Here is a 13702-nt window from a genome sequence, read left to right on the forward strand (position 1 = left end):
CTTTCCTTTCTCCCTTCTCCCTTCTCCCTCCCTCCCCTTCCTTCCTTCCCTCCTTCCCTCCCTCCCCTTCCTTCCTTCCCTCCCTCCCCTTCCTTCCTTCCTTCCTTCCTTCCTTCCTTCCTTCCTTCCTTCCTTCCTTCCTTCCTTCCCTCCTTCCCTCCTTCCCTCCTTCCCTCCTTTCTTTGCCTTTACTTCATTCCACATTCAATGCAGTGCACTTAATATTCTTACAATGAAAACAGTTAACTTAAAAATGTATGGTGGGGTGCCGGGGTGGCTCTTGGATTCAGGTTAAGCATCTGCCTTTGATTTGGGTCATGATCCCAGAGTCCTGGGATCAATCCCCACATTGGAGTCCCTGCTTAATGGGGAGTCTTCCCTCTGCCCCTCCCCCCTCCTGAACTCACTGGTCTCTCTCTCTCTCAAATAAAAAAATAAATAAAATCTTTTTTAAAAATGTATGGCAGGGATGCGTGGGTGGCTCAGCGGTTGAGTGTCTGCCTTTGGCTCAGGATGTGATCCCAGGATCCCAGGATCAAGTCCTATATGAGGTTCCCTGCGAAAAGCCTGCTTCTCCCTCTGCCTACGTCTCTGCCTCTGTGTCTCTCATGAGTAAATAAATAAAATCTTTAAAAAAATGTATGGTAAAGGTAGATGTTAATAGTGGTCAAACATTTTTAATAGTTTTATAGTTTTCTTTTTTTAAGATTTTATTTATTCATGAGAGACAGAGAGAGAGACAGAGAGAGAGGTAGAGGCACAAGCAGAGGGAGAAGCAGGCTCCTTTTGGGGAGCCTGATGCGGAACTCAATCTGGGGACCCCAGGATCACAACCCGAGCCAAAGGCAATTGCTTAACCACTGAGCCACCCAGGTGCCCCTATAATAGTTTTTTTTTTTAAATAAAGATAACTTGGCTCATGTTTTTTAAATTCTAAGTAAGTGAATAAATAGCAACTTCTTCCTGCCCTGTTGGTGGTTGGGAGTAGATGCTGAGTGCAGGCAGTTGAGAGGTTTCTGGTAGCCAGGGAAGAGAGGTCTAGAAATCCTTGAGCCTGGCCCTCTGTGGCACTGATAAAGGGGCAAAGAGAAAATACCACATGTAGGCACTCCACCTTACCTGGGCACCAGGGATTGAAGAGTAAGATGAACTCCCCAAGCTGGTAGGCTGTGACGGACCTCTGGAAAGAGTCAATGTGAACTTTCAAGAGATACCGACCCACAGCTGCCGTGGGAGGAGCGCACAGGCTCACCTCCAGGGAGCTGGCCCCGTTGGTCTCCAGCAAGGCAATCCACGGGCTGGGGCCATGGCGACCTGTCAGGCTGAACAGGGCTCGAGTCCCGTTGGACAGGTCTGGTAGGGGTCCTGGGAGGTAAGCAGAACTGAGGCTATCATCAGTAACCTCTCAACCCTCCAGAATCTACCTAAATACACACACACACACACACACACACACACAGACCCCTCGGAGGTCCTCACCAGTTTCAGCCATGAAGATGACATTGTCCAGGCCTGGCTGGAAGCCCCGGTTCCTGAAGTAGAGAGTGATGTTAAAGGCCTGGCCCCGGCGAACAAGGAGTCGTTCAGAGCTGATCTCCTCTGTGTGGTGCTGCACGTTGTTCCAGGCGCTCTGGAGGTCTGTGAGGGCCACCTCCAGCCCTGCAATAGGGCAGCCAGGGGCATATGAAAGGGCAGGATTATGGAGCCTGTCCGATCCTGCCTACCAGTTATTAATTGTACAAACTTGAGAAAGAAACATGACCTTTCTGAGCCTCAGTTTCCAAGTCAGTAAAACATAATCCATAATACTAGCCTTACAGGGTTGGTATGAGGATTAAATGAGGCTCCATGCATGCAAGTGCCTCTTTCTTACTTCCTTCTTTCCTCCTTTCCTTGCTTCTGTGACCCTCTCTCCCAATCCTGTTTTATACCCTCCTAGTGGTGCATGGTTTTCTGCCTCTGTCCAACCTCTTCTGTAGTCCTGGCCAAGTTTGATTGCTCCCTTCAGCCTACCATGTCTCCAGATTCATTCCAGCATTCAGTTTTTGGACTCGAGTTAACAGTTTCACTTTCCCCCATACCAGCCTGCTAATCTGGTAGTTAGCTGCTAAGCTCTCAGCAATTTGCTGACTCTCTGACCACCACTAATGCCATGTTCTTAAGGCCCTGCGAGCTGGGATGCTGAGGATAGTCAAAGGAAGGCCCACTCCCAGGGGTGCCTGGGTGGCTCAGTCAGTTAAGCATCCAACTCTTGGTTTCCGCTCAGGTCATGATCTGAGATCAAGGGCCTCATAGAGCTCCACACTCAGTGGGGAGTCTGCTTGAGATTCCCTTCTTTCTCTCCCCCTCTGCCCCTCCCCCTCCTTAAATAAAAATAAATCTTAAAAGAAGAAGAAGAAGAAGAAGAAGAAGAAGAAGAAGAAGAAGAAGAAGAAGAAGAAGAAGAAGGAGGAGAAGAAGAAGAAGAAGAGAGGCCCATTCCCAGCCTTCTGGAGCTTTTAATAAAACACAGATTGATCTCACTGTTCTCCAAGTGTGTCTCCCTGAGAAAGGCTCTATTTCTGACTTCTCCATGTTTGACCATGGCCTTACAGTAGTCCCAGAGCCACTGGACTCACAACATTTAAAGCACAATTGCTCACCCATCTCCTTCTGAGTCTTTATCCATTCATGTGTGGACAAGTCCCTTTACCCCATTAAAATATCTCCGGTGTCCCCCTGTCCATTTCCACATTTACATAATTCTGAGCTCCTCACTTCACACCTTGTGACCATAACAGCCTCCATCAGGCCTCCTGCTTCCTACACCACCTCTCCTAACACATCATCAGATTATCTTTCCTCAAGACAATTTGATCATTCCATCCTTTTGCTTTAAAAATTCTGATATATCCCACAGCCTATGATACAAAAGGTACACTCCTTAATCTGATATTTATGACCCTCCACACCTGGTCTTCACCTACTCTTGAATTCTCCCTGCATACCACTCCCAGCATGGGCCCTCTCCTATAGCCAATCTGTCCTCAAGCAAATGGTAGCCTTACTTTTCCATGTATTTTGATCCTGCTGTAACCCCAACTTAGAATGCCTTCTCATTCCATCTGTCCTAACCAAATATCTCACTGAATTCCACCTTGTCCTCCAAGGCCTGGTGAAGACCTATCTCTTTCATGAGGCCTGTTCCAGTTGACCCACTGCTTCTTCCCATCTCCCATTGACCTACAGTACTTAACTGCATCACTTACAGAGAAACTTAATAGCTTCATTGAGTTAATATCATGCTCATTTGTTCATTTTTATCAACAAACTTTTACTGAAAGCCTACTAATTTCAGGATCCGCTAGAGATGTTCAGATATTTTTGTAGTTTCTTTTTTTATTTACCTGCCTTCCACCATAAGATGTCTTCTACCAATGAAGATAGAGGCCTAGCTGTTTTGTCTCAGCTGTATGTAGATTATAAGAAATATAAACCAAAGCATTTGATAAAATCCAACACCCTCTCATAATAAAAACACAAGCAAACTGCCTCTAGGAAAATAAGTAAACTTGTTCAACCTGATAAAGAGTATCTATGAAAAATCCACAGCCAAAACCATACTTAAGAGTGAAAGACTAGATACTTCCCCTAAAATTAGGGACAAGATAAGGTAGTCTCCTCTCTCTCTCCATCTAGTCAACCCTGTACTTTAGGTTCTAGCTAATATACATTGGAAAGAAGTAGTACAATTATCTTTATTAACATATGATTTTGAGTATAGCAAATTCTAACAAATCCACACATCAAACTAGAACTAGTTGACACATTCACCAAGGTTGTAGAATACAATATTAATATATGAAAATTAATTATATTTCTATACACTTATAATGAATGAAGTTGCACCCCTACCTCACACCATATACAATAATGAACTCAAAATTAATCAAGGTTTAAATGCAAGAGCTAAAACTATAAAACATTTAGGAGAAAGTATAGGGGTAAATCAATCTTCGTGATCTTGAACTAGGGAATGATTTCTTAGATATGACAATAGAAGCACAAGCAATAAAAGAGAAAAACTATAAATTGGACTTCATCAAAATTAATAACTTTTTGTTTCAAGTACATCATCAATAAAGTGAAAAGAGAAAAAATACCTCAATTTATCTCAATTTAAGAAAAAGAAATAAAAATTAAAAAAAGAAAAAATAAAGTGAAAAGACAACCCATAGAAAGAGAGAAAATATTTGTAAATCATATATCTGATAAGGGACTTGTATCAAGAATATGTAAAGAATTTATCCAACCTAATGCCAAAAAAATAACCCAAATAAAAAATGGGCAACTGATCTGAAGAGACATCTCTCCAAAAAAAAAAAATATGCAAAAGGTCAATAAGCAAATGAAAAATGCTAAATATCATAAATCATTAGGGAGATGCAAATTAAATACCACTTCACACCCACTGGGATGGCTCTAATAATAAGAAAGAAAATAACAAGTGTTGGATGAGGATGTGGAGAAGTTGGAATCCCTATACATTGCTGGTGAGACTGTAAAATGGTGCAGCCACTTTGGAAAACAGTATGGCAGTTCCTCAAAATGTCAAAAATAGACATCTCTATGACCATATGACCCAGCAATTCCACTCCTAGGTATGTATCCAAGAAATTGAAAACATGTTCACACAAATCTGTACATGAATGTTGATAGTAGCATTATTCATAATAGCTAAAAGATGGAAACAACCCAATGACTATTAACTAATTACTGGATGAATAATGTGGTATATCCATAAAATTGGATATTATTCAGCCACAAAAAAGGAATGCTGAATATACTATAATATAGATGAAACTTGAAAACATTACACTAAGTGAAAGTAGCCAGACACAAAAGGTCACATATTATATGATTCACTTTGTATGAAATATACAGAATAGGTAGACCCATAGAGATAGATGTAGATTAGGGTTTGTCAGTGGCTAGGAGGAGGTGGGAATGAGGTGTGACTACTAATGGGTATGAGGTTTCTTATAAAAGAAATATAAGTGTAATGATCAGGACACTGTAGGTACTAAAACATTGTTGGGGAACCTGGGTGGCTCAGTTGATTAAGTGTCCAACTCTTGGTTTTGGCTAAGGTCATGATCTCAGGATTGTGAGATGGAGCCCTGCGTCTGGCTCCAGGCTCAGCATGGAGTCTGCTTGAGATTCTTTCTCCTTCTCCCTCCCCATCTTCCCCTCCCTCTGCTCTCTCTCTGTAAAATAACTAATTAAAATCTCAAAAAGAAAAAGATGTTTGTTAATTTGAACAGAAATCTCTATCTTTTGCAGAATCATTCTGCACTTATTTCAAATTCAACCAACACCTCACTGAAAGCCTATCTACTATGTGCTGGGTACCATCCTAGGCACTTTATCTTATTGAACCCTCACCACAATGGGAAGTACATTTACTATTGGGTATATTTGTTCTTGATGTGAGGGATGAAATGTCATGTCATTTACACTTGAAGATGAGGAAACAAGGTTCAGGCAGATTAAATGTTTTATCTAAGCTTGAACCTAGGATTACTGGCACAAGTTCTGTGCTGTTTCCATTATGTAATGCTTGCTGCCCATTGCTGGTCTTCACTCATGTTCAGAAAGGACATCCAGCCCACTGTCATCTGGGCTTTCCTCTAGTAGTAGAAAAAAAAAAGCTCACTCCTTTTGGAGACCAGTTGACTAGACAGAGATCACTAACTGGCTCCAATTCATGTTATCATGTGACCCATAATACTCAACAGGTATGGCAACATTTGCCTGCCAGCAAGCACTGGAACCAGATCTCATCCTCTGGATACATCATAGGTCAAGTTAACCTCTGCCTATAATTCTGGGATTATTCTTCATCCCAGACAGATGTTCAAATAGGAAGTACATTTACTATTGAGTATATTTGTTCTTGATGTGAGGGGACAAGGGGGTGAAATGATCAGGGAAATAGAAAGGAAATTGTAGGAAGAATTTTTAAAGTAATTGATTTCAGTATCTATCCTAGAGAGACACTCCCACTTGAGTACAGAGGCATACATAAGAATGTGCCCTGCAACACTGCTTATATAACTGGAAAATGGAAACCTAAATGCCTATCAAAATGGGACTGGATAGGGGTGTCTGAGTGGCTCAGTCTGTTGAGCATTCAGCTCCTCCTTTTGGCTCAGGTCTTGATCTCAGGCTCATGGGATCTAGCCCTGCAGCTGGCTCTGCACTCAGTGCGGAATCTTCTTCCTCACTTCCTCTGACCTTCCCCCTGATCTCTCTCTCATAAATAAATAAATATTTTTTAAAAAGTGGTACTGGACAAATTACTTACACCCATACTATGGAATACTTTGCAAAGTGGAAAATTTTGAGGTAGATTTATAGGTACTGATTGGCATGGGTAGAGCTCCAACACAAACTGTTAAGTGAGAAAAAAAAATCAAGTTGTAGAAAAAGATGTACAGTGTGATGATACTATGATATACCAAAAACAAGCTAGTCTTATACTGATGATATATATATAGATAAATATAAATATGTAGACAAAAGACTAGTAACAATAGTTTCTCTTAAATATGACCACAGTGGTTTCTCAAGATGAGGCTGGCATTGGGGGTGGCAGTCAGGGACTGTAGCCTTATCTGTAATTATTGTTTTATTTACTCCAATTATGTATTCATGTATTTCTTGTGTATGTAAAACTTATAAAAATTTAAACACAAATAATAGTAAATGAAGGTGAGGCTGTTAAATTTATAGAGCTTTGAGTTCATTCTTATAAATGGTTTCAACTAACCATTTACTCTTCATAGTTGGCTCTCTAGGGAGGGAGCTGATATAGAGAGATCAGTGGTGGGAAGATTAGCTAAAATGAGGAACAGACCCTCTGAAGTGGGGGTAAAAGAGAAGATATGAAGATGCAGAGGATTTTGGAGCTGAAAGGCAACTTCAAGATTGTCTTGTCCAACCCCCTTCATGTTTCGGGCATGGGGGCTGGGAACTAAAGAAGTGACTTGCTAAATGTCAAAGAGTCAGTAAGTGGCAGAGGACAGGATCCCTGACCCACTAATCCCTGGCCCTGGCCCTGCCCCATCCCACTGGGTTCTAGAAGTAGGCATGCTGGTCCACAGCCGTTTGGCTATGTTTATCAGTCAGTTTCCACCTTGCCTCCTGGGTCTCAGGCTACCACTAGATTCTGAGGTTTCTGGGTTTCTACTCTTTCTGCCTCAGTTCTTTATTTACTCCTTTCTTCCTCTGAATCCATTCTCCTCTTGACTTCCTCCAGTCTCTATGTCTTCCTTCTCCCTCAGCTCTAGCAACGCTGTGGGCCTCTCCTACCTTGCTCCATGGTGGCTGCCCCTGGTTTCTGGACTGCTCCCACAGAACAGCGTGATGGTGTGGAGCTTCAGGAAACTGATCCCGGATTGTGTTTTCCCCCTTCCATCCTCAAGACTCCAGGAGACACAGAAGGCAGGGTGGCTGCTGCACTGCCACCTGCTTACTGGGCAGATCACAACTGGTTTTCTCACTTGCCTTCAGGTTTTTCTTGGCAGTGTTGCTTGTCTGGGATGAAACGTGGAGGCCAATGAACTCTCAAAGCCTTATGCCATGTGAGCTTTTGATAGCTCTTGGGCAATGCAGCATTCCATGGCAGGTGCTGTACTATAGTCGGGGAGCCAAGTGGAAGAACTGAACGGATGGGACCTCCCAGAGGTGTAGAGGGGGCTTTGCCCCTGCAGGAAAGAATACCGGGGTCCCAGGATTACAGCTCGCAACTGGGAGAGCCTGGGAGAGTACTCAAGCTTAGAACTCTGCTTGGCTTTTTTCCTGAAAAGTCACATTCTAGACACCAAATGCAAATAGAACCCACTCTAAAACCCACTCTGGATCACCGTTGGTATGATTTTTTGGTATTCCTTTTTTGGAAGAGCTGGTGTGTTGAGTGAGACCTGCCAGGTGAAGGCAAAACTCAAATAAGAGGAGTAGAGGAAGAAAACTTGGGAAAATTCATGGAGGAGTTTTGGAAATAGGTGAGAGGGTGGGAATGCCAGTGAGTGACCTTGATTCTATTAAGAACAACACACATCCTGGGAGTGAGTGTGCAGGGAGGAAAGCACAGATGGGAAAAGACAGATGGAAGGAGGGGAAAGGGCTCTTTACAGGGAGTGGGCTGGATACTCTAAAGCCCTCCCTCCTCCACCCCACCACCACATTGCCTTCCTCTCCTGTGGGACCCCTCTCCTTGCATTCTCCTGCTTTCTGCGTCCTTTAACCTTCCTCCTCAGGAACCTCACTCACCACCATCAACTGTCTCTCCTGTATTTTCGACTCTCCCTGTCCACATTCTGCTCTTATAGTGTGTGTATCCATGCACATATATAATTCATGCCTCACACACTCACCCACCTTCAATCCAGAATGGAAGGCCTCCTCTCTCCCATTTCTCCTGCATTTCTGGTCTTGGTGAGTGAATATGTTGCCCACTCAGTCACTTTGGGAAAAACCTGGGTGCCACCTTGAATTTCTCTGTCTTCCTGACCCCTTTTAGCCCATCAGTAACTGAGCCCTGCCAGTCCAGCTCCTGATATCTCCTAAAATTAGCCCGTCTTCCCTATGCCCTTGGCTCTGCCTTCATTGAAGCACCCCCCCTTGCCTGGATAACTCCCAATCAGTCTCCCACCCATCTTTTTTTCCAAATGAGCCATCAGCATGATTTTTCTGAAGTGCCAATTCAGTCAAGTTACTCCTGGCTTGAAATCCAGCAGTGGGTTGGGACACACGGATGGCTCAGTCGGTTGAGCTTCTGACTCTTGGTTTCCACTCAGGTCATAATCTCAGGGTCATGGGATAGAACCCTGTGTGGGGCTCCACACTGGGCATGGAACCTGCTTGAGGTTCTCACTCCCTCTCCTTTAGGGGTGCCTGGGTGGCTTGGTTGGCTAAATATCTGACTCTTGATTTCCGCTCAGATAATGACCTCAGGGTTGTGGGATTGAGCCGTTGCGTGGGGCTCTGTGCTCAGTGAAGAGTCTGCTTGAGATTCTCTCTCTTCCTTTCCCTCTGACCCTCCATCTCTCCTCCCCTCGCTTTCTCTCCCTCTCTGTCTCACATAAATAAATCTTTTTTTAAAAATCCAGTCAAGTCCAAACTTCTCAGTATCATCTCCAAAGCCCTTCAGGATCAGAGTCCACTCAGACCAAACCCCTGCTATTCTCAGATGCAGAACTGCTCTCCTGCACCTGTGTTCTTGCACCTGTCAGTCTCTTTCTGAAATGTCCTTCTCTCAGTTGTCTACTTTCTGAGATCCAGGCTCAAGCACTGCCACTCCAGGAAGTCTTCCTAACACCCTCTCTCCACCACAACAGGCATTTAGGGGCAATCCCTCTTCATTCCCTACTAGCCAACTCATACTCAACATTATAAATACTTAACCTACTTTCCCCCAGCCCCCTGGATGGCTTATGTCTGTCTTATTATTATATCCCCAGGGCTTACTAATGATAATGTCTAATAGTAAAACTACTTGTGGGACTAGCGACATCTTTTCAGTTCCAGACACTGCCTCACATTCTTTATGTGTATTATCTCACTTAATCTTCTTGCCATTCCCATGAGTTAGGTACTATTATTGTTTCTTTATTACAGGTGAGGAAATTGAGGCTTAAAGACATTAAATAGTTTTCCCAAGATCACTAAGAACTACCGGAGCCAGATTTTGAATGCAGTCAGACTCTAGAGTCCTGTGTAAGTGTTTAATGCACTATCTGAAGGATGGGCAGTTTTCCAGTTCATATCTGCTGGCCAGTGCAGTGAATGAATTCAAAGATGACCCATGCATGAACAAGTAGATAAATACCTGAAACTATTGCCACATTAGTGGAAATGGGTTAGTATGGGGGAGGAGGAGGAGGAGCCCTAGGCAGGAGAGCTTAATTGTGAGGAGAGACAGGATGGTGAGTGCAGTGAGGGCAGATAGGTCTGGAGAGGTGGGGTAGCCAAATAGGAAGGTTTCCAGTGGCCATGAGACAACAACAGCCTATTTCACAGTGCTGGGCTAATGAGCCGACTTGCAGGTTCAGCTTTTCATTTGATTCCTACAAACATTAGTCAGAGAGTATGTGGAGGTGCGTGTGCTGCAGGAGAGAGGCAGCACTGATCATAGCAGCTTGTACTTTGGTCTAGGATAAGGGAAGGAGAAGAAACCCAGGGAAGCTGAGCAGAGTTGATAAGCACCTTCCTGTCTGGAGGGAAGCAGGGCTGTGATCTGCAAGGGAAGGGCACAGAACAGACTCGAACACCCAGGAAGGGAAGTGAGGGCTCACCTGCCACCTTCCTGGGCCGGCTATCCCAAGATGGGATACCTCCAGATATTTCTAAGACTCAGAGAGACTAGGATGATAATTCTGGCCTTACCATGAATTCCCAGTATGCCCTTAGGCACATTCCAGTTTCCTTATCTGTAGACTCAAGGTTCATGGCTCCATGGGTGCCCAGGTCTAAGGGGAGGGAAGGGGTTCCCCACAGACAATAGCAAAAGGAAACCTGAATTGACAGATCCAGGTACGTTCCTCTGCTTCCTCCCTTTTGCTATGACAAGGAATGGAGACAGTCACCCAGCAGAAGTGATTAAATTGATCAGAAGACCTCTGCACATGGATGTATTTCATGAATGACAAAACTCTTTGGGATGCACTCACTCATTTGATCCTCACAGCAACCCTTTGAGGGCTCTGCTACTGTTGTTGGCATTGTCTTGCATCGGAGGGACCCAGGACTTGGCCCAGAGTTTTATTATTTTTTAAAAAAGATTTTCATTTATTTATTGGAGGGAGAGAAAAAGAGAATGAGAGAGCACAAGCAGGACGAGTGGTAGGCAGAGGGAGAGGGAGAAGCAGACTACTTGCTGAGCAGGGAGCCCAATGTGGGGCTCGATGTGGGGCTCGATGTGGGGCTCGATCGTGGGACCTTGGGATCATGACCTGAGCCTAAGGCAGACACTTAACTGCCTGAGCCACCCAGGTGCCTCAAGAGCTCTTTGCTTTATATCACACATTGATGCTGAACAGCATGGACCCCAAAGCTACCAGCCAAAAAGACATGAGTGCCATCATCTCCAGAACACCATGGGGGGTTGCTGAGGAAGACCTGCAATTAGGAGACTTGGGGGCTGGCCTGCTTTGTGTCCCTTTCTCCACATCTCAGACATTTCTTTCAGAGTTTATTTGTGGTCATCACTGCCTGAGAGGCCAGCACACAGGGTTTGTGAGACAAGGGGAGGGTGAGGACAGTGAAGTGGGGTCAGTCAGGATGTAATCTGAAGGTGATCTGCAGCAGGGGGCATGAACCTCTGTGCCCTGGACCCTGAGGGGCTTTGGAATTGGAAGGGACTTTGAGATGGTCTAGCGTGTCCAGCTGAAGTAGGGAAATGGAGCCAGACAGGCTTGCTCACACACACACACAAAAAGAAAACACAACAGAGTAAAATTTTTAAAGCCAATTTTTGGGTGAGGAGACTGGAAATTATTTGAAAAGTTGATTGGGAAGGTAGAAGTGGCTAATCCCCCTGTCGAAGGCCCTTGAAGGCTCAAGAGGAAGCCTGTCCACTGTTCCTCTTCCAGGGACACAAGTGACATAGCCAGGAGTTTTACACTCTCAGACCAACCTGATAGGGGGGTCAATGACTAAACAAAGGGGCATGAGGCACTTGGCAGGTGGAGCAAGTTTTCAGATTTCCATAGGAGCCAGCCCCAGTCTCCCGCAGGTGGGTGGGAGCCACCTGGAACACAGCAGTGACAGAGCCCCACAGAAATGCCCTTGGCACTCAGTGGGGACAGGCGCAGCTGGCACACAGGGTGGAGCTTGCAAAAGCAAAAAAAAAAAAAAAAAAAAACAGAGAGGAAGAAGGGAAAAGAGGGTGGTGAGAGGTGCCACGTGAACCTGCAGAACCAATGAGGGGCAGCAAGGCTGAAGGGCCCATGCCTGAAAACCAGCAGGGTGATGCTCTCTTTCTCTGCGTTTCTGGAGTTGCAAAATTTTCCACGATGGAAATATGCCAATTTATTATGATAACTGTGTTTTCAGGGTTTTTTTTTTTTACTGAGAGATAATTGGTATATGATATTTTGTAAGTTTAAGGTATACAACATGTTGATCTGTTACATTTATAAATGGTAAGATGATCGCTACTGTACTAATTTTTCTTTTGTTTCTTTCATTTTTTCTATTCTTTCCAAATTATCTAAAGTGAGTACAAATGGTAGTGTTGCTAACACCTCCATACATGGCATAGTTATTCCTCCTTTGTGGTAAGAACATTTAAGATCTGTTCTCTTGGTAAGTTTGCAGTCTATAATACACTATTGTTAACTATAATCACGATGCCATTAGATCTCCAGAATTTATTTGTCTACCAACTGGAAGTTTATATTCTTTAACTAACATCTCCCCATTCCCCAGCCCCTGGTAACCACCAATTTACTCTCTGTTTCTAGGAGTTCAGTTTTTTTATACTCCACATATAAGTGATATTATATTTGTTGTTCCCTGTCTGACTTATCCCTCACTTGGCATAATGTCCTCGAAGTCCATCCATATTGTAGTAAACGGAAGGATTTCCTTTCTTTTTTTGTGTGACTAAATAATATTTGTGTGTGTGCATGTGCACGTGTGTGTTGTGCGCACACGCATGTGACATCTTTGTCAATTCATCCACTGACAGACACTGGGGTTGTTTCCATACCTTGGCTATTGTCAATAATGCTGCAATAAACATGGGAGTGAAGATATATCAATATAGTAATATTATTTCCTTCAGATAAATACCAAACATGAGATTGCTGGATCCTAGGGTAGTTCTATATTTAACTTTTGAAGAACCTCCTTACTTTTTCTATAGTGGCTGCACCAGTTTGCATTCCCACCAACAGTGCATGAAGGTTTCTTTTTCTCCACATCCTCACTAGCACTTGTTATCTCTTATCTTTTAAGGATAACCATGTAATGATAACTTTTAAAAGCACAATGAATGGTGAGGGAAAGAACAGGAGAGTAATGGCAAACTGTTAGCAGAGATTTCTTCTGAGATGGGGAGCTACTGGTAATTTTTCTTTTGTTTCTTTTCATTTTTTCTTTTCTTTCTAAATTATCTAAAGTGAGTACAAATGGTTCTGAGTGAGCCCTGCCCAGCCATTCCCACGCTCTCAGGCAGCAGCAGAGAAGTCCTGCTAGATAGCTCTGGCCAGTCCTCCTGGAGGCACATTCACTGTCCTTCCAGGCCACCCTCCCCTGACCCCTCTCCTGCCTCTGCCTGCAGGCTCGCTAAAACTATTTAAATGGAGAGACCTAAGATCCTTGATTCCAGAGAAGCTGATTCAGAGGGGATCATATTGGGCTTATTATGTGGTTGGGACCTTAAAGCATGAGAGAGAAGATAGGAAGAATGGGGATGGGGTTGGGGAGGGGGTGTTCAGCCAATACAGCTGGCAGCCAGGCCAGAGGACCAGCCAATAGCAATAAGTAGCTTGTTAGCGCAGAAGAGAGAACACAGGTGTTGAATAAAGACATTTTTATTGTCTCTTCCCAAGATGCACACTGATTCTAATAGAGCTTCATTCGCCTCCAGGCAGGCTGGGAAGAGGACAGAGAAAACAAAGATAACATTACACCTTCAATGCAGAACATTGAAGAG

The 13702-nt window shown here is 44.0% G+C and overlaps 1 protein-coding gene across 2 annotated transcripts in view; it reads right to left on the minus strand.

The window, feature by feature from the left end:
• TGM5 (transglutaminase 5) overlaps positions 1-7584 on the minus strand; it is a 31086-nt gene extending 23502 nt beyond the window's left edge. The window contains exons 1-3 of one of the 2 annotated variants that reach the window (XR_005381548.1): positions 7354-7584; positions 1480-1659; positions 1120-1365 (exon numbers count right to left, since the gene is read on the minus strand). Coding sequence is in view for 1 of the 2 variants with exons in the window: in XM_038580207.1 (XP_038436135.1) it covers positions 1120-1365; positions 1480-1659; positions 7354-7363 (436 nt within the window). In the remaining variant the exon portion in view is untranslated. The remainder of the gene's footprint in view (positions 1-1119; positions 1366-1479; positions 1660-7353) is intronic. The other variant, XM_038580207.1, reaches the window with a different exon arrangement.
• Between the last annotated feature and the right edge of the window lie 6118 nt (positions 7585-13702).

This window comes from Canis lupus, chromosome 30 (assembly GCF_011100685.1).
Source record: "Canis lupus familiaris isolate Mischka breed German Shepherd chromosome 30, alternate assembly UU_Cfam_GSD_1.0, whole genome shotgun sequence".
Lineage (NCBI taxonomy): Eukaryota > Metazoa > Chordata > Mammalia > Carnivora > Canidae > Canis > Canis lupus.